At 42.2% G+C, this 20,305-nt stretch overlaps 1 protein-coding gene across 1 annotated transcript in view; it reads left to right on the plus strand.

The window, feature by feature from the left end:
* Positions 1-9,976: 9,976 nt before the first annotated feature.
* SPRED1 (sprouty related EVH1 domain containing 1) overlaps positions 9,977-20,305 on the plus strand; it is a 65,435-nt gene continuing 55,106 nt past the window's right edge. Inside the window, exon 1 of the mRNA XM_075151782.1 lies at positions 9,977-11,122. Within this exon, the coding sequence (XP_075007883.1) occupies positions 11,091-11,122 (32 nt within the window). The 5' untranslated portion in view covers positions 9,977-11,090. The remainder of the gene's footprint in view (positions 11,123-20,305) is intronic.

The following is a 20,305-nucleotide window of genomic DNA, read 5'->3' on the forward strand; positions in this document are numbered from 1 at the left end:
TATTTGAGCTACCAATCTGCTATAACTAAAGAAAAAGAGAAATGCATTCATAGGCTATGTCAGAGACATGGAAGGATTAATACCATCAGTGCAGAGCCCTGGCAATACCTCATATGAACTATTCTGCACAATTCCCGTGTTTCATGTTCAAGAAGGATGAATTCAAGCTGAAGTAGTTGCAGAGATGGGTTATTCAGTTGGTCTTGGAAATGGAGAGCCTGGCATATGAGAAGAAAATGGAAGATCGTGGTCTGGTTCATCTAGAGTATGAGACTAATATCATGATGGACTATAAATATATCAAGGGGAAAAATAACTATTTAAGCTTGCAGACAGTGTTGTCATGAGAACGTATGGGTATAAACTGATCATGAATAAATTTAAGCTGGAAATTAGGATGTTTTCTCCTAATTAGGGAATGAAGACAGAGATCAGCATCCCACTGTGAGTATGGAGGAGAAACAAGTTGGGTTGTTCTAACACGGAGTTCGGTCCCTACAGAACTAAGTGCTTATGTCAGTGGTGGCGCATACGTCAAGTTAGTGTCTTGCTCCTTATTACTTTATAGAACACTTTTAGCTTATCTAATGCAAAACTTTATTTGAAGTGGTGTTTCACCAGATGAATTGAAACCTTTAAAAGTTGTCTATATACCCAACCCCCATTGAATTCATGCAATTAAAATATATTGGTTAAAACATTGGGAACTCAAGTATTTTTTTCCCCAAATGATTGATGTGAGCCATGCTGTGCTGTGGAAGATAGGGGGAAAACTTTTTAGTCAGTCATCCAAAAAGGCTGTGATATTATTTTTAATAATAGTGCTTTCCAGGGCCTCCCAAAAGACAATAGCTTAGTTCTTTCTTACTTGCTATGTTTACCATCCATTGTATGAAGATCATCCATGTAAATGTTACTGTATAAAGAAATTTGTTAGTTTTATTGTTTACACCCTGGAGATGACAAATATTCCTAGACAGCTGGTGAGCAGTGGTTTTACTGAGACATAAGTAACACTGAAATACACTGAAAGTAACTAAGAAATTATTTTGGCACATTTGCCCCTAAACCTGTGTGTCTGTGATCTTTGCACTATCAGGTACTGCCTTAACATCTGATAGACTACAGGGAGCTTCAACATCTTTTTCATTTGTAGCTGCCTGTGATGTCTCAAAAGAATTAATTTCACCATTGATAACTAATTTCTTTCTTGAGGAAGTAGTGAGAACGATGCAAAAATATTTTTTGAGTCCACTCTTCTTCAGATGGATTTAGCGTGTCCTTTTTCTTTATAATTCAGCTCTCTGAGATCTGAGACTACCTTTTTATGGTTCACAAGTTGTTGTTGTAACCAACTTGGCTGCAGGCCCAAAGCAAGCTGTGTGACTCAGTGACAGTTGCAATCAGTGCAACCAGGAAAAAGACAAAGAGCCGATACATTTGGAACCCACAGTGATGGATGAAAATGTTTGGAGAGCTTTTCACGAAGTCTATTGGTTGGAGAGCTTCAGTTTAATCTGATGTTTAAAATATTAAATATCATTACCAAGGAACATGTATACAGCATCTAATGCTGCCAATTTTTTATTTAAAGAGCATTACGTTTCAATTAGATATGGGATTGTTAATGTCCCACAATAAAACGTTGCACTGTGCTGCTGTGCACTACAAAACTCTCGTTTAGGAAATGCTTAGACATATTTTAATACAGGCAGCAAGTTACGCTATCCTAAAGCTGCAAAGCAGTCAAGAATGCGCTTAGCTTTATGCATGTGCTTAATTCTCAGAAACATCAGTGAGATTTAAATACAGGCTAGAAAGAAAACACTTTGATTTAAAATGACCATTTACCATTCCAGAGCCTAATACGTTCTCATGAAAAATTACAAGTTTCCTATCTAGGATTTGAAGAGTGCTTTGAAATCCAAGATGTTACTTCAGTAGAAGGCATCTAAAATTTTTCTTCCTATCAATGATAAAGTCCCCTGATACAGATCTCTTGGGTAAATTCTTTCACAAGCATTTTGGTAGCATTTCTGTGATCTGCTTGTGAGAGCAATCAGGAATCCACACTAGCTAAACACTGCAGGGAGGAGCTGAATCTAGGGTGAGATACGGCCGATGTGAAATAGTTACACCTGTTCTGCCCTTTCTGCGAAGAAAGGAAAAATGCACAAAGCATATGAGAATGAGTTGAAGATATCCTGGATAGCGCCAACTTATGTAAGAGTACTCCCACTTTCTCTGCTAGCAATTCATTGCTTCTTCATGAACAGAAATGTACTTAAAAGTCACCCACAATCACACATATGAATACAGTCCCACTCGTTTGCACATTTGTATAGCGATTCCTACAATATTACCTTGTATCAAGCAGCTTAAAAACGAACTTTTAAGGAAGAACATACAATACACATTTTAAATAGCCCTGGGAACTCGGCAGATACATCAGCGAGAACTATGACACGTCCTCCTGTCACAAAGAGCCTTCGGTTACATAAAAATTGCCAGCTTGGCTCAGATTAGTTGTCCATCGAGTCTTGAATCCTGTTTTTGAAGGTGACAAGTACCAGATGCTTCAGAGGCAGGTGCAAGAAACCCCCATACTGAACACTTATGTAATAGAGAGGGTTCTTCCTAAAATCAGGCAGTTGGTGGGTGGCTTATGCTTCACAGCAGGAGAGTTTATAATGCCGTGAAATGTTTATCTCCGTTATGTAACCGTGGATGTGATTACCCATCTACAGTCAGCTCGGGCAAAAAGTGCCACAGGGCTTTTAATAAACACTGCTAATCAGGACCTTGATTTATTTCTCAGCTGAGAGACATCAGAGCAGTTCAGGATCTGAGAGACCCTAGAGTATTATACCAATTTGCTAGACTGATCATTTTTTAAAGCATAGAAAGCGCTCATAAGTAGGGTTCGTTTAGCCATCTAAAAGTTGGGTGTCTGGTCTAAGCTAGTCACTAAACCAGAGATACATCCTAGTCCGAGTGCTGATAACTAGAAGCAGTGAGTTTCTAGGGTGACACTTGATGAGCTTGAATTGGGGTAGTAAGCAAGAGGACTTTTTGCTTCAAGACCTTCTTGGGCAAAAGAAAAATCTCTTAGGCAATTGGAATTAAAAACAGCCCAGATCTGAAGTATACTACAATTCTAAAATAATAATCATAATCTCCATTACTTAAGAAAAAAGACAGTGATTTTTTAAATAAAAGGATTAATTTGCTTCATAGTAAAGAAGGAGGAATGGAAACATGCAGTATAAATACCAAAAAACCTTCTATACTGGATGCTTGATTTTTAAATTAGTTTATATTGCTGTTTTAAATTTTTGCTCTCCTTCCCTGAGTTAAAGCTTTGCTACAGAGGCAGCATGCAATTATAACAATTTAATTGAATTTGTTTGATGGTATAATCATGCCATTAGTTAATTTAGCACAATTCTGTGTGGCTCCTAGAAATAATGGCACATACAGCTTAGTTGTCACACTGTTTTGCGGCACAAGCCCTTTTGTAGGAAAAGAAACAAGCACAATGCAGAAAGTCTCAGGTTTTAACATTCTTTCAAATTAAACAATTTCAGTAAAATGGCACTAATAAGCATGGTGGAAGAAGATATTGGAGTAACTGGGCGCCTGAAGTGGTGCAAGGCAAGTTCTCTCTTTGCAATCCTGGTACTGCGCAGCCTATTTTCACGAGTGAAGACTATGCAACATTCACTTGCGCTTGAGCTAACACTCCATTCAGACCTTGCACATCCATTTCTGATTCCTTTCTGCTTCTATTGGAATGGAAGAGCTTGAGAGAGTTATGTATCCGTTTGAATCTCTGAGGCACCTTTAAAAATACAGTGGATATTTCCATTCTCATTTCTAGAAGTGAGAGAAATCAGGCTGGAGTAAGAATTGTCTTCCCATGGAAGTTGAGTGATGTAGGAACCTACTTCCTCGTGGCTGAACATATTAAACGGTTGTGTAAATGCTCCTTGTTCATTTTCTGCAAAAGAAACAGGTTTGCTTTAACTCCCTGCAGTGGTAGGTTGAAACTAATCTCCCAGCTGTGCCCTGAAATGAATTAAGAGTCTGCACACAATTGACCACAGCGTCTCAGCTGAAATCTCTTCAACTACATTGCAAGCTCTTGTTCAATCGTGCCATACCCCGCAGATTTTTAAATGAATTGCCAAAGATCGCACAACAGAGGGGTGGCAGGGCTGAGAGGAGAACCAGAACTGCTGACGGGTCATTCTGTGTTCGGCGCATTAGACCACAGTTTCCCCTAGACAACGCATTTCTGCATATGGAACAGAAATGTGTCTCCGGTTCCTATTTTATACAGACTGAAATGACTGCAATGAATCTGTCCCCAGTTGCTGGCCAGTTGCTGTAACTTCTGAATATATTTGGGACTTTCCCTTTGGAGGATCCTGGGGCCTGATTTTCTAGGTGACTAGTGATAATAACGGGCTAAAATGTCCAAAAAAAAGAAACATATGAGAGATTATATTAAATTTAGAATGAGATTCTAAATAAGATTTTTGCATCTTCTTCATAGAATATTTACTTCTTAACATAACCATTAGCAAACAAATGAGATTGCAAGCATTTTCAGTGTACTTAGATTGTCTGCTTTCTTTCTTCTATTTACCCAAGTTTTGCGATATTTTACCAAGCCGCACTTCAGGTTGGCACAAATCACCACTGCCTCCATAAAAAGCAGTTTTGCACTGCCACCATTTTCTTGCTCCCCCCTCCATGTTATCCATTCTCGGGCGAGCGTGGGTCTTTATCTAGTTGCACAGTTAACTGGAAATACTGAAAGACTAATCAGTTTTTATTTTCCACGCTAGTTTTAATCTGGGTGAATTTCCCAGTGCAGTTTGTTGCTCAACACACAAATATTTGGGCCACCTAAGGTGCAAGATAGGGAAGGGAGCAGAGTGGGAGGAAGGTGAGGCTGCTTCTTTCAGTGGCAATGCTGCCTTAGCTGGCCATACTTTAAGGCATATAAGGTATCACAAAAACCAAACATATGCTTATCCCAAAACATCCTGTGAGCATGCTCAAAAAGGATAGAATAAAGTTACTGAACAACTGATACCACAGATCACCACTGCGATTGCTGTGCACATCAGCCACATCAAAGGTGCAACAGCTGATACATCTGAAAACACACAAGACGTCCCCTCCATCCTCCCACCTGGGTCTCCATTTTTCCAACACGTAGCAGCAATTGCTAGCATTTTTCTCTCTAGTGTAAATAGTTCTAGGTTATTACAAATCCGTAACTGGAATAATTTATGAAACTCTGATATTCTGATGAGATAGATCCATCTCAAATACATTGGAATTGATACGGATTTGACTCTAACATGGTTTTGTATCTTGCTGGAAAACATTTTTTGAGACAGTAGCATCAAGTAGAACAAACAACTTTTTTATCCTGTATGAAATAACAGGATTCCTGGTTAGAACTTAACAAAATCTGACTTTGCTGAAATACTAATATAGATTTAATCAGCTCAGTTTAGTAAATCCTTATTAAGATCTGTGTAATGACCACCCAGTGTCTAACTCACACTGGGATTCTGAATGAAAGCTATTACAGAAGAAATTCGCAAATGACCTCTAATAATTTTCCTCAAAATGGCAGAACGTCCATCCGACCTCATTTTTTGTAAATTTATCATTAGCATCTGGATACAAATATAAGCCTCACTGTGTTTTGTGGAGGCAGAGTTCAAAACTTTCCTACTTAGGAGTTAAAACCTCAACTAAGAATTGGTCACTTAAGTTCTCCAGTGACCGACTAATCTGAATGGCATTACTTAACTTCCACTGATCCTATTATGGATTTTAAGATGTGAATACCATGCCGATCAGAATTACGCAACCTAATCTCCCTAATACATCTTCTATATATAATTCTTCTGCTGCAGACTCAGAGTCCTGCTACGCTCCACGGCCACTCCTGACCACCTCTTTCATCAGAGACGTTCCCAGACACACGTGGAACCATTTCAAGGAATGGTGAATAAGCACATTGGGCCAAATGTACGCTGGCTCTACATTCAGTGGTAGTATATGAGAAATGCTTTAGTCTCATTTAGTCAAGTACATATGTTTTGTAACACAGAGCAGACTGCTGCCTCATCATAATTACTCCTGGTTAACTGAGCATTTTTAAGACTAGTGTTAGTCACAGAAGGGCAAATGCTGATGAGTTTGGGATGCATACATGTGTGAAAAATTACAAAAATACAGAAATTCATAATGCAGGTTGTTATTTCGCTTACATAGATTTCTCCTTGTATGTTACATGGCTCCCTAATTACATACATTGCCTTCATTTAGCAGTAACTGTTGCCTCCCCATTTCTCATTTAAAAGGGTCTTGGGAAGCAAGGCCAGAGAATACTTGCACCTCAGAGGTCCACAGCCATCAAAATGTTACAGCGGAGCAATGGCATTGAGGTATAAATTGGTTTTTGTGAAGTGCAACTGAAGTAGCATTGGATGTAGGAAAACATCAAAGGCAATGTAAAAAATCATAATTTTTAACCACATTGGTCCCATTCCATACTGGGCATATCTTGTCTCTAGCTAAGAAGTCATCCTTGTACCTACACCAAAGAGTGAGTACACCTCAGCAGCTCTAGTGAAAAGGACTAGAAGCTTTCATTTTTAGAGTTACCTTTTCCAGGTCATATACAGGAAGGCCAGATTTCAACTAGGATATTTAAATTATAAATCTGGGAACATCAGAAAGCAAAGAGGCACAGAATGTATGAAGTCAAGACCCCAAAACATGTGCTGCTTGGGACATGAAGTGGCCATTTGTCTGAGGTTTCTGAATGGTGTCACCCGTGCCTAGCCCACTTCTGCCTTGTTTGCACAGGCAGGGCTCACACATACTTCTGAAACAAGCCATTTACATCGAAAACACCTGATCACTTATTTCTGCTCCAAAAAATGAACCTGGAAGGCCCTGAAACCAACTGCTGCGCAGCAAAAGGACACCAATAATCCAGGATTGTGTTCTCTGATCTTTCCAACCTGGGCAGAGGTAAACAAACAGGATTTCAAAATCAAGACACACACCAGTGCACATTTTCTGTCCTCTTTATGATACTCAGGTGAAGGGAGAGAAACTACTTGCAAGACCACTGCAGCATGAGACTGCTTGCAGAGGTTGGAGTCACCACAGGTGGAGAAGCGGCGGGCCCTTCTCCCCGTACCTCCCCCAGACAGACAACTAGAAGTCGCAGAACGAGTCTTGCATTTTCAGTTGACAACTGAATACACGTTTTATTCTTAATAAAGACACGCACGCAAACCTTAAGGAGACTGAAATGATTCGAAATTATTTGTGGTATATTACAAAACAGTTCATTTTATTGAATTGCCATGATGAAAATCATTTTTACATTAAATATATTTAAGGAATTTAAAATAAACCCCCAGATTAATGCTCTTTCTTGTCATCATCATGTCTCTTTTCTTCAGGTGCATCTGAGTAGTTATACCACCATCTGACAAACTCAGATGATTCTTGAGCATTCTTGTACAGGATCATATTAATCAAATTATCTTAATAAAACCATTAGCTTACAGAATGTTAAATATTTCAACTTCGAAGCCAGTAGAAAACGAGAATTAAATTAGCAGGAAGTCACATTATCTGCCAGTCACAAGACAGGAAGCTCTCTGAAAGGATTCCCATTGCTAAGTAGAATAATATTATGTCCCCACAGCTGAGTTTCAAAACACTTGAGGGGGGTCCCACCAAATACTCAATTTGATTCACAAGAACTGTAAAATTGTACAAAAATGGGTTTGTAACGTGTTTTTAGTATTAGGATAAGGTTGTGCCGTGAATAACTTATCCATTTTTGAGTGTACTCTTTTAGAAAAAAGAATGTTTTTACAAAGCAGTTGGAAATTTTCCTCCAAAAGCCTCCCAGATAAGGAAGCAAGCATTATTACGGCAGATGTGTGATGCGTGAGATGTGTGCTGCTTGAAACGTGTTATAGGCCCCTTGTCAGAGAGAGCGTGATAGCAGTTTGCTGTAATTGTTCCATTGTGCTTATGGTAGAACTCTCTTATAGAAACATGGAATTTCGATCCATAGGAATATTGCAACAAACATAAACTATTTAGAAACAAAATATGCCTTTTCTTGCCTACGATAAATTTGTTTAAAATGCTTTAACTAACCATCCCTCAAAAAAAAACCTGACTGAAACTGTACATGCTTTTTCCTCACTGCAACATTTTCTTACAGTTTTCAATCACATAGAAAAAGGAAAAGTCTTCAAGAAAAACCTTTGGACATCGTTAAGACCCATAGACAAATTGTACTTTGAACCTTGGGTGAAAAAGAAGAATTTCCTTAACAAGTAGCTTGACAAATGCAATACTGCCCTGCTTCTGTGCATTCAAACAGATGCTGCAAGTTTGTGGTCTGGCCTACGATGATGCGAGGCACTCTGGGTTCCTTGCAACAGTGAAAACTCCTTCTCCTCATTTCCCATGTTCCAGTCTCTCCCTTCCTTGGGAAAAGCAGCCAACCAACGGTAGTGTGGGAATCAGACACGTTGTTATCGCCAGGGGAGCTTGCCCCATCTTTTTCAAACAGGAAGATAGAACAGCTCATCGCTGCTCCTGTGACACCACCAGAGTTGGGAAGAAATTCTGCAGTTACAGGAAAAACTGAAATGGGATTAGAGTTGACAGAGAAGGCTCTTGGAGAGCAGCTGTGAAAAGTGGGGAAGTACACAAGAAGCCACGGATAATGGATGTGAATCAGGGAAGTGATGTCTCTTACAGTAGCACCACAATATTTTACTCCGTAAATTTCAGACGAGATGTATCAGTTGGCAAGCGTGCATACAAAGACTAGGCAGGAAGAGATCAAAATCCAACCGACAGACAAAACCACAATATAATCTTTTATTATAATCTAATTTACTTGATGGTCTGACTCATGATTTTTGAGTCCTCAGGGTTTGCACACTGCTCCACTTTTCCATCAGATCAAGCAGCACGTTCGCCATGCAAGTTCCTGAAAAGGGATCTGGGTTCGGTTGCTGCTGCTTCTTGGTTTCACCGCTTACCTGGATCAACTACAAACGCTTCCATTTCAGCGTGCGCTTAGAGAGGCCAAGTCGGGGCTTCATACACCCGCCCGTGCCATCACCCACTTAGAACTGCTCCCAGGTGTACAGAGTTAAGGAACTCATTACGAAGGGCTCCTCTTCCCAAGGGAGAGGGCAAGCCGTGCACCGCACCCCCGGCGCTGGCACGCTGCCGACAGCCCCGCACGGCACCACTCGGAGCGGCGCGGGTCCAGGTTAACGTGACCGCGTTCCTCGGCTCGTTCACCGGCGCGTTCCTGCCGCACACGGAGGCCAGCGGCGGGCTGCGAGGAAGGAGACCCCGCTGCCAGCTGCCGGGAGGGCGACACGGGGGGTCCCGCTTCACCAGCCCCCCGCAGGCTGCCGCACACTTCGCGTTTACGCTCCCTTCGGCTTAAAAAAGTAGAGGAGTGGGAACCCAGCCGCGGGCGGAGACCCGCCGGCGCTCAGCCGCGCCCGCCACGGACCCCCGCCGCTGCAAGCCGCCGGGCCGACCCCCCCCCCCGCCAGCGGCCCGCTCCCGCCACACCCCGGGCCGCCCAGGGGTCTGCGCAGCCCAGCGCCGAGCAGGGCCCGCCGGCCGCGCCGGCGCTGCGCCCCCGCCTCGGGCTGGGGCCGGCGGGGCCCGGGGCGGGAGCGGCTCCCGCGCGCTCCCTGCCCCGCGCCCTCGGAGCAGGAAGGAGGGCGACGCCGGGGCAGCGCGCGTATCCCTCCGCCGCGCCGGGCGTGCGTGTGCGGCGGCGTCTCCTCGGGAAGCGCGTGAGGCAGCGCCGGGGGGCAGGGAAGGAGGGAGGGAACTACTTTCAGGAAACTCGAGCGCGGGGCAGCCGCCGGGCGCGGCGGGGAGGGCGGCGGCGCGGCCCGTCCGGCGGCGGACGCAGGGTCAAGGGGATTACTTTCTTCCCTCTTCTCCCTCCGCCCTTTCCCCCGTGGTTATTTTGGATCAAGCTGTGGCGGCGGAAGGAGCTTGAAGTCAACGCTTCCGCCCAGTTTTCCTGTGAGGAGGAGGCGGCGGAGGCGGCCGCGAGGAGCCGAGGCGGCGGCGGCCGCTAATGGAGTTGCTGCCGGGGAGGGAGCGCTGCCGCTGAACTTCCCCGCGGGCTTTCTCCCTCCTCTCCCCCCGTCCTGCGGCCGGGGGCTGCTCTCTGGCCCTGGCAGCTCCTCTTCCCCTCCCTCCCCGCGCCTCTCCTCACACAAACAGCCGTGACGCATCCTCCCTCTCCTCCGTCCCCCCCCTTCCCACCCCCGGGCTGGTTTAAAACGCCTCCCTCCCCCCGTCACCAGCCTTCTCCTCGGGGCCGGCTCGTCCTCCCGCCGCAGTGCTCGGCGTCGCTCCGGAGGGGGTGGGAGAGCCCAGCCGAGCCTCTCTGCCCCCCTTTCCCCCTCCCCCCCCGCCTGCCCCGGCCTGTGGCGGCTCCGGTGTCTGGAGGAATTTCTGCCGCCGCCGCCGCCTGCCCCGGCTGGGCGCGGGAGGCGGGCGGGCAGGGAGGCGGCCGAGCAGCAGCAGCAGAAGGAGGAGGAGGCAGCGGCTGCAGCGGGAGATGAGCTGCAGCGGGAGGACGGTGCGGTGCAGCTTGTTGCGGCGGGGAGCCCTCCCTTGTCTCCACCACTCTGTTCCCCTGTAACTGGGAACAGCTCCATAGCAGAAGATCCGTGGTTGTTGCTGCTGTTTCCACCGCTACCTTCATCATCATCATCACCATCTCTAAAGACGGGGAAATACGTTCCAGCGCCGGACAACAGGATTTCGTGTTTCCAGGATAAAGATCGCTCTGCCCCCCCTCCCCCCTCCCCTTCCCCTCCCTCTCCCTCACTTCAGAACACTGCCCGAGCCCTGGCCGGGGCGGCAGACCGGGGGGGTAACAATGGTGAAGTTTCTGGTGAGTTCTGGCTGCGCCCTGGCTGCGTTGGTGCTGCTCCGTCTGCCTGTCGGATCGCGGTGAGGAGAAAATGAGCGAAGAGACGGCGACTTCTAACAACGAGTAAGCGGCCGTTCCCCCTTCGCCGCCGCGGCGGCGGCTCTCCCCTCCGCCCCGGGATCGGGCTGGGGCTCGGCGCGTCCCCCCGGCTCCTCAGCGCCCCGCGGGGGCTTCTGCCCGCGCACGTACGTGTCCTGGCCTCCCCCTGCGCGTACTGCGCATTTCTGCTCGTGTACATGGAAGCCCAGAAGCTCCCTCTTTGTGAAGGAGCTTGGTTTAGAAGGGCTGCGAGCCAGCGGCCAGAAAAGCGTGGTTTAATTAAAGCCCGGTAGAAAACGGTGCAGGTAACGATGGTGTCTTGGAGAGGGAGGATGGGTTTTGAATGCCCAGAGAGGTATCGGCACGTACCACCTCTGATAATATCCTATTACTTGTAGATATTTCACATGGAAACTAGTGTGTGGGAGCTTCATCCTGCAGGAAACTGCTCCTGAATTTTAATTGGATGAGTCAGTCAGTGTAAATACAGCTTAAACCTACCCTAAAGCTTTTTTTTTTTTTTCCTTTCCCCTCTTAATGAGCACTTGGGACGTCTTTTTTTTTTTTAAAAAAAAAGAGGAAAGGGACAATTCAAGGATCTCTTAATATTTTTAATGCGACTGGTTTGGAAGAAATCCAGAGGAGAATGTGTGTCTGTGCGGCTGTATCCCTCGGCATACAGTCTGTCTTGAAAATACAGTCTTTTGGGTCGGTGGAGATAAATATTTGTCATAAAACATCCGACTTCTTTATGGCATTGGAAAACAAATACAAAGTACTTTGAAACTTTCAATATTATCGGGAAGTTTAAGGTTGATGGCTACAGGCACCGAGCTTTAGCGTTACGATTTGCGATGTGGGTGCTTGCTCGAGCTGATTTTATGAATGATGCGGGTGCCGGCCGCGGCCATGGCGACGGGGAGGGAGCGCTGCGCCCATTGTAGCCGCAGGTAGCGGTAGGTGGACGGAGAGCAGCCCGGCTGACAGGGCGCGGACGGGTCTCCCCCGGCAGGAAGGACGGATTTCCCGTTTCGCTGCCTTCTCTCGGCAAAGCTTGCGCACCTTCCCCGCTCCCAAAAATACGGCGTTTTGATCCCCGAGGAGCGGCGCCGGCGGAGCCCCGCAGGGGAGCGGAGCCCCGCGGGGAGCGGAGCCCCGCAGGGGGGCTGCGCGCTGCGGAGCGGGCCGGGCCGGGCCGGGCGGGAGCCGCTGCGGCGCCCGCGGGGCCGGGAGCCGGGGCCGCCGCCATGTTTCCTTTTTTGTGAATCGCTCTCATTTGCATACCACAATCTCCATTCATAAAAAAAAAAAAAATAACAAAAAAAAAATTGCTGTCATCACCGCTGACCTGCGGCAAAACCTGCCCTGCGGAGTGCCCGAACGTGCTGCTCCTGTGCTAAGGACCAGCTTGCGGCTGGCGGAGGAAGGTCTCCAGGACCTGCTGTATTAATATGTGCTCTTCGCTGCTTGTTGACACAGTTATGTGGGAAATATCAGCTCGGGGAGGTGCTGGGAGCACGTGATCCGCTCCATTCATAAAATACCTGGCTGTCCATTCACAGTGCAGTACAGTGTCTGCATTCAGCAGCCTCGCAGATCAGACCTGCATGGGAAGGGAGAGGCAGCCAGGCCGGCAGGTTTATCAGAGAGGGCGGCAGAAAGAGGGCTTATGGCTGCGAGCATGGGAAGTTACTGTAAAGATGCGGGGGGGGAGGGGGGAAGTTGTTTTTCTGGTTTGTGTTTGTCCTTTTCCTATAAAGGAGCATTAGTTCTGAAGTACCTTCTCGCTGTACCGTCTAACATTGAAGCAGGGAAGAGTTTTATTCAGAAAACGTTAAAATATTTTCCCCTCCAGAAATACTGACTCAAAAATAAAATACTGACAATCAAATTCATTATTATGAATGTGTTTTCAAGACAGTATGTTAATCCATTTTGGGTAATTTACGTGTTATTGAACAATACTGTCTTACATCTGCAAGATACCAACGTAGTGTAGAAGGAAGTAGGTCGTACCTAATAAGGCATCTGAAAATGTTGCCTATTATAAAATACAGGTAACAGTGAAGACGACTAAATTGATAGAAATCAGCAATGCAGTTCATTTTTGTCTGTTTGAGAATTTTATGGCAGATTAGCTATCGTCATTTCTCCTTAACCTATGCCGTGGCTGAAGAGACCTCTGAAATAACAGAGAAATGTTTTTAATATGGCATAAACTGTTTAGAGGTCAGTGTATTAAGTTTGATTTTAAATATTTTGAAACCTTTCAAAAAATAAAATCGAATGAAACTTAGTGACGAAGGATCCCTGAAGCAGACAGTGTATTTGTTTGATGTAACTGTTTTGTGGTTGCCAGTGTTAAAATGGTGATGTTCGCTGCTCATGAATACATTATTTCATTATCTTAACAAATTACACTAAGGTGATCCTTAATTACACATTCGTGAGTGGAGGAGGCTTTGTTGTTAGTGCAACCTAAGAGAATACCTGAAAGATTACTAATCTTTACTTAAAATTAGAAAGGAAAGCTCACATACAATATTTGGTTTAAGTTAATTCAGTGTTCTTATAGAGCTAAATGTGTAACCTTACAAAGCACTTACAATAACCTTACAAAGCACTATAAGCAGTGCTTTTTCTCAAAGAATATATTTTTTTACTTTGGTTATTAGAATATCAGAAGAAAAATAAGAAAAATATTTCTCTTCTCGGTTTCATTTGCATTTTTTGACAGCATTTTTGACGAGGCTAGAGTCGTCATTCCTCTTTGGTGATTTTGCACATAGCACGAGCGTGTCACTTTAAATGATTGGGAAATATAATTGAAACTCCATATAAACCGTTTGTGAAAATAGGGCAGATACAAATTGAAATTCATCATATATTAAAAGTGTTTAATTTTATCAGTATAATTGATGACATCAGTGGCCTTGAATTCATTAACAAATCTCTTGGCATATAAGGGCGAATACGGGTACTTTGCAATGCATTTTGTGTCATTGTAGCTACCAGGAATATTCTGGTAATTAAGCATTATTCTTTGTTTATAAAACTTCATTTTACGGAGTAGTATATAAATATTTGCGGTATCTAGAGTTTGGCCTCAGTTAATAATGTTAAATTCTCAGTGGTGGTGGGAAAGATTAATTAAAAAGATGCAGTAAGGACTACTAGGTTTCTTGTCAGTCATGAACATATGGAAGGCAGCCTTATAAAATTCTTATTGCCACAGATGAATCTTCGTTGGCGATTTTTACATTGTTCTTGTAATGATGTTATTGTATTTGTCTGTTAGTATTAGTTAATTGAGAGTATTTCTATACCTCCAGATAATTTCCCGCCCCCCCCCTCCCCTCCCCCCGTGGTATTTTGCAATCAGTGTGGTCAGCATGAACACAATGTGGTGTTCACAAATACTATCAGTTTTTAAATGAAGGAATTGGTAGGATTTGTGGACTCGTGGGTCAATTGCTGTTCATGCAACTTAACATGATAATGTCAAAGCAGGCAGGTCAGCAAGCACTGCACCAGATTCCTGTTTTGGTGGCAGATTTTATTGCTGTCTAGAAATGCTACTGAATTTCAGTGTTAGGTAAAACAGAATAATTGTTACGTTATGCAGTCCCCATTCAGTAGGGATGAATGATGACAGGCTTAAGATGGAGTCTGATTTGCTGCTATTGAAAAGTAGGAGCGCTGCTTTATTGGCTTGTTTACTTTCCTCTGTATGGCAGGTGACCTCTTTCTTTTCCAGGGAATGCTTGTGCTCTTGAGTTATATTCAGAGTTGGTTTTAGGTACTGTATTTTTATAGATTCAGACTGTCATATGCTGATTGTTTTGCTACATAAATATAGGTAATCTTATACTTATTTTCCTAGATAATTTAATTAAAGAGATTATAAATTAAAGAAATACGGAGTGTATACTAAAGCTGTGTTTAACAGCCTCTGGATTATGATGCCACAAACATCCTCAAGTGATGATTTGAAAAAGTAAAGCTGAACTAATTTTTTTAAATAAAATACTTATGTGATATGTTAATGTCTTCCTTCAATATTTATGAAAATACTGTTTGTACTTCATTTGTGATTCAGAACTCCTTGTATTAGGAGCCCAAATACTGAAAGATGAACATGAAATCATATCGCAGAAAGTAAAGCCAATTGGTTTGGTTTTATTAGTTCTGGGAGAATTTTAACACTTTTCAGCAGGCTAATTTTCTTTCTGCTATTTAGGGCATATATAGACTTCAAAATTCTTCATCCCTTAATGTAAGGAATTTATAAAAGAAGAATTTTTTGTTTAAGGAAAGCATCTTCTAAAGCAATGGATTATATGAATTTACAATTTTGATATATTTTCTTTTGGGGGAATGGTTCTTTATTGAGTCCTGGGAAGGCTTTTCCAGTCTTATAAACGGCTTCTTGCTGTCTCTTTGGCTTTGTTACGCGACACTACTTTGAAGGTGAAACTGAATTTGCATGTTACATAATCTGGGAGTCAGGGGGGTTTTGTTTATTTTTTTTTTTTATTTAAAAAAAAAAGGGTCACCTTAGCAACATTCCTTGATTACTGTAGTATTGCAGAAAAATGCTTTCTGGATGTTTCGGTATAACTGGAGCCAGCAATAATATTTGAATTAAAAAATGACGAGTGTTTCCCTTGCTTGTTCATTTAAAATTTAATGTTCTTGAAGTGTTAAAGTGGCAGTGAGGATGTCAGTGTATGTTTCAAAAGTAGAGACGTTTCTTGAAAGGAATATATCTTGACAGGATCGGAAGTCACAGGATTAAAGCTGAGAGCATTCGTGGTGGTTTTTAGGCTAAACACTGGCATTTTTGGTTTTTATTTACCCGTTCTTGTGTATATCTGGAGAAATTGTATGCATTGGTGATGACTTGATGGGATATGACAAACACCAGAAAAAAAAATACTTTCCAGAATATTGACACAAGTTTAAAAAGGAGACAAAGGAAATATTTTTGTCTTTTTTGGTTTTTACTCCCCTGATTCAAAAAAAGTAACTATGATACGGCATACAATGTATGTTGTCTTAAGTGGTGGTGTTCTAATGTTTAAATGTCTGCTTTCTCCCTCTTACTTTTCTTTCTCATTTGGAACATGTTGCAGTTTCCTTAAAGGAATTTGAAAGATGGCTGGGAGTTGCCATGTTGTTGAGGATCCCTGTTTCTTTATGGATATATTAAAAAGGAACTGTCTTTGTCTTTTTCCTCTCTGTTTTAATGTGCAACAACATTTAAGCAAGAAAATTTTAACTAGCACAGTTTGCACAGTTACTGAATGGCTGGAATTGCTTGTAAAAAAAAAAAAAAAAATTAAATGGTCCCTGAAAATATGAAATTTGTTCCTCCTTTTTCTGCCGTGAAAATATTCATTCCTATTTCTGAAAGCATTTCTAGTTGTGAAGTATTTATTTAATTATTGGTGACTAATATGGTACAAATATTCAAAATTAAAATTCAGTAAGATGTAAACATACTTGCAACTTTTTTTATACTTTCTAATACTTTGTTAGGTGTGTCTTCTAACCAGGTATTCAGCAGAAATAATCTTCAGCGATGCTTGTTTTTTGGGGGAAGGAAGGGGACTGGATGCTCTTTTGGTATGCTGTATTAACATATATTTCTAGACTTAAGACAATAGCAATACGTACTTTTGTTGTACTTACTTTTCCTGTAGTCTGTAAGAGAAGATTTTTTTTTTTTTGCTGGTGCTTAGACTAGTAAAATCTGTTAGCTGGCACTGCTCCCTGTGGTTTTTCTCATACATGAGGTGGTATCATGTTGTATATGATAATATATTTTATGGTATATGGTACCAGGGTAATCATGGTATCTGTCCTACTTGAAAAATATCTGTAATAGGCATCAGTCTTGAAGACTATAGTGGTACTGAACAGCACTTACTTGTAGGAAGTAAGCAGACATTTTAAGTGCATGTGTTTTCACATCTTTTCAAGCTTATCTTTTACATAATGTTCATGCTGATATCCGTGATACCAGTTTGTTAAAAGAATGTATATTCATTTATTTATGTTCAGTGCTTTATATTCAGTGTTCCTCCTATGTATGACAAGAAAATAATTAAAAAAAAAAATAACCAAACTACTAATACATCTTTAGATATGCTAAGGGGCAAAAAATGTGCATTTAAGTGCTTTGAGTACTAAAATTGTTTATAAATGTGTCGCTGATTAAATAATAACTGACTTGCTGCACACAGTTGCAGGCCCTAATCCCCAATGCTGCAAATAAGGTGAGGAAAATAAGTAATAATAATAAAAAAGTCCCAATGATGATAAATGCATCTATATATGCAAGACGGTCACAAGCATTTTTCCTCTAAGAACTCACTGTCATATGACAGTAAATACTTCAATTCAAACAGGGAAAATAGGCCACAGAAACTTCAGCAGTTACTGTGCTCCATTCTGCATTGCTGCCTGATACCAAACTTCCACTTCGAAGAAAATATTTTTCATGTGTGTGCTACACAAGAATTCCCCAAATGTGTACTGTTGAAACATCCAAACCATCTTAAAAATGAGGTGGTAAAGATCTTTAAGATCTTTTTTTTTCTTCTTCTTTTTTTTTTTTTTTTGCCCTGAGATGTATTCATTCTTGTGTTTGAAAATTTTGGCTACTGCTGTTTGTGGTATTTTAGTTAGGTGAGGAGGTCTTGTAATCCATGCTTCTGCTACAGCGAGTAAAACACTCACCTGTTCAGAACCCCTAAAGAAATTCTGCGAGCCGATGTTTGGCTTGAATGGTTTGCGAGAGCCGGCATCATTACAGTCTATGGAAGAGTTGTCCTTTTTCCCTTCTTTTTAAAAAAGAAACTCCAGAAAAACAGTACCAAATAAATAGGTCTTCCCCAAGATGATCGTTCAACTGTTGACAATTACCCTTTTTCTTTGATTTGTACAGACGAGTTGCGACACTAACTGAAGTTTGTCAAAGCAAAAATGAAACTGATTTCAGTTTTAGTAAAGTCAAATGCTGTCAATAAACAAGCATAGCAACAAGATGTATCAAGAATTTCATTAATAAAACAAGTAATTACTGAAAACTAGTGTCAGGTTTATTAAAAATTGTTATTGAGACTGATTGCCTTCCCTAAATAAACCTAGAATTGGTAAGATACAATTCTCAGTGAGGATTCCTGCCTGGGATTTTTTTTTTTTTCCCCCAGAAATTGTGCAGAACTGTTTTGGTGAAGTGGTATAAACCTTGAGGGCAGAAGTGATTTCTCTCTCTCTAACCTTTTGAAAGGATTAAGTAAGGGTAGTGAAAGGTGGGAGTACAGAGCCTGCTCTGATTTAAGAATTTTTATGTAGCTTCCTAGAAACTTTTCAGCCTCTCAGATGTGATGAAGTACTCTGTGGCCTAGGTATTTCTTTCTGTGCGTGGCATGCCTATTCGGGATCCCAGTACAGCATGCCTTAATATGAAGCCTGTGATTGAGGCCGATACATGTTGAGCCTTGAACAGGAACACATTTTTTTAAAGGTGTGAAGAAGCTAATTCAGGATTTAGATGAGGCCGATGCATTTAAAATGGGAAATCCGGGGAGTTTTTAAATCTACGTAAGTGGCTGACCTGATGCACCAAACCTGTAGGGTTTTAAGCACTAGTTACTGTTGCTAATCACTGGTCTTTGCTCCCTTTAGGACCAAGAATAGATTGGAAGTTTCCCAGTAGGGTATACCTAGGAGAGGTATGTTTGTGCCCTCTTCAGGGGGCAATTATTTATCTCATTACAAGTTCCACTTGTAGTTCAAATGCAACTGATCTGTGCTACTGATGTTATGCAAAAAATTTTGGGGCTGCTGTCTCTTACTTTAATTTTGCAAGATTTTAAGAAAAAAAAAATGTAGAAGAAATTATGATTGCTGGTACCAATGGTAAATAATGAGTGTGCCAAGGGTATGCAAAGTTGTAAAATGAAATGCTTGAGAATTTTCAGGCTTGAGAACTGAGATTGTTTGTGCAAATACAATCCATGTGGCCGGGGATATGAATTTTGATGATTTTGATAATGAGGCAGAGCCAGGAATATAATCAGATTGCCTGGGTTCTGCTCTCAAACCTTCAATACTGGGAAATACCCATTTTCTTTTTTTCAGCCCTTTGCCTCATTTGCTGCTCATCCTGTGCCAGAGAGGAGGACTGCACCTTCTGATCACTCACAGGTGGTGCTGTGTAATTGAAGACTGCATCTTAATAAGCGTTAAAATTCTATAAATACTAATATTGAACAGTAAAGCAATGCTCTAACAAGTTTGTTAGGGTTTTGTTTGTTTGTTTCTGCAGTTTAGTCTGGTTTTAGTCTTTAATCTTCAGGTTTCAGCTATGGGAGTATTTCAGATGTTGGTAATATTGCTGTAATTCTATCCAGACTTGTAGCGTGCTGTTTCTTATATTCTTTCTGCTAGCGTGATTTTCTTAATCCTTATCTGAAAGTTGGGTTTTGGTGTGGGTTTTTTTCCCCCCCAATTTGGAAGCTCTCTCTTGTGTAGTATGAGAAGTTATTTGAGGGAATAATAATACATTTGTTATGTTGAACTTGCTTTTGGTTTGGTTCTTTTAAGGCGATAATGACATCTGTTATGAGAAGTCATGCCACTATGGGATATGCGTCTAGCATGCTAGTCGCGGAGTGCCAGTTAGGCTGTTGACATGTATAGGCATATCTGCTGTGGAGGCACCTAACATATGGTTTGCCATTAAGTCTGGGTTTCTGTGGTGTCATTCGTGTATCCTACAGGAATAGTGTCATGCTTCAGGCATGTAAGTGCAAAGTACTTGCAGTTCTTATTGAAACGAAAATGCCAGTTGCTCGTCATTTCTTAATCAGTAAATATGTTTTTCTAATTAGATCTTTTTTCTACCTTTTTTTTTTTGGGCAATTAGTAAGTAAAGTGTATTGTTCTTAAAATTTTTTACTGTGTTCTGCTCTGTGGTTCCTGAAGAAGTTAGAGAGAGTGTCTAAAACCCGGCTGTTATTACACAGCTGGTTTTATGCATTAAGGCCATAAATGTCCTGACTGAATATTGGTTCATCTTCTACTCCTTTCAGCCTCCAGAAAACTTTTTAATGGATGTGTAACCACTGCTTAAACAGTCCTGTGATGATCTCTAGCACGGTAGTTTCATGCTTTCTGTATTTGTACTGAACGGTT

This window comes from Calonectris borealis, chromosome 5, assembly GCF_964195595.1.
Source record: "Calonectris borealis chromosome 5, bCalBor7.hap1.2, whole genome shotgun sequence".
NCBI classification, from domain to species: Eukaryota; Metazoa; Chordata; class Aves; order Procellariiformes; family Procellariidae; genus Calonectris; species Calonectris borealis.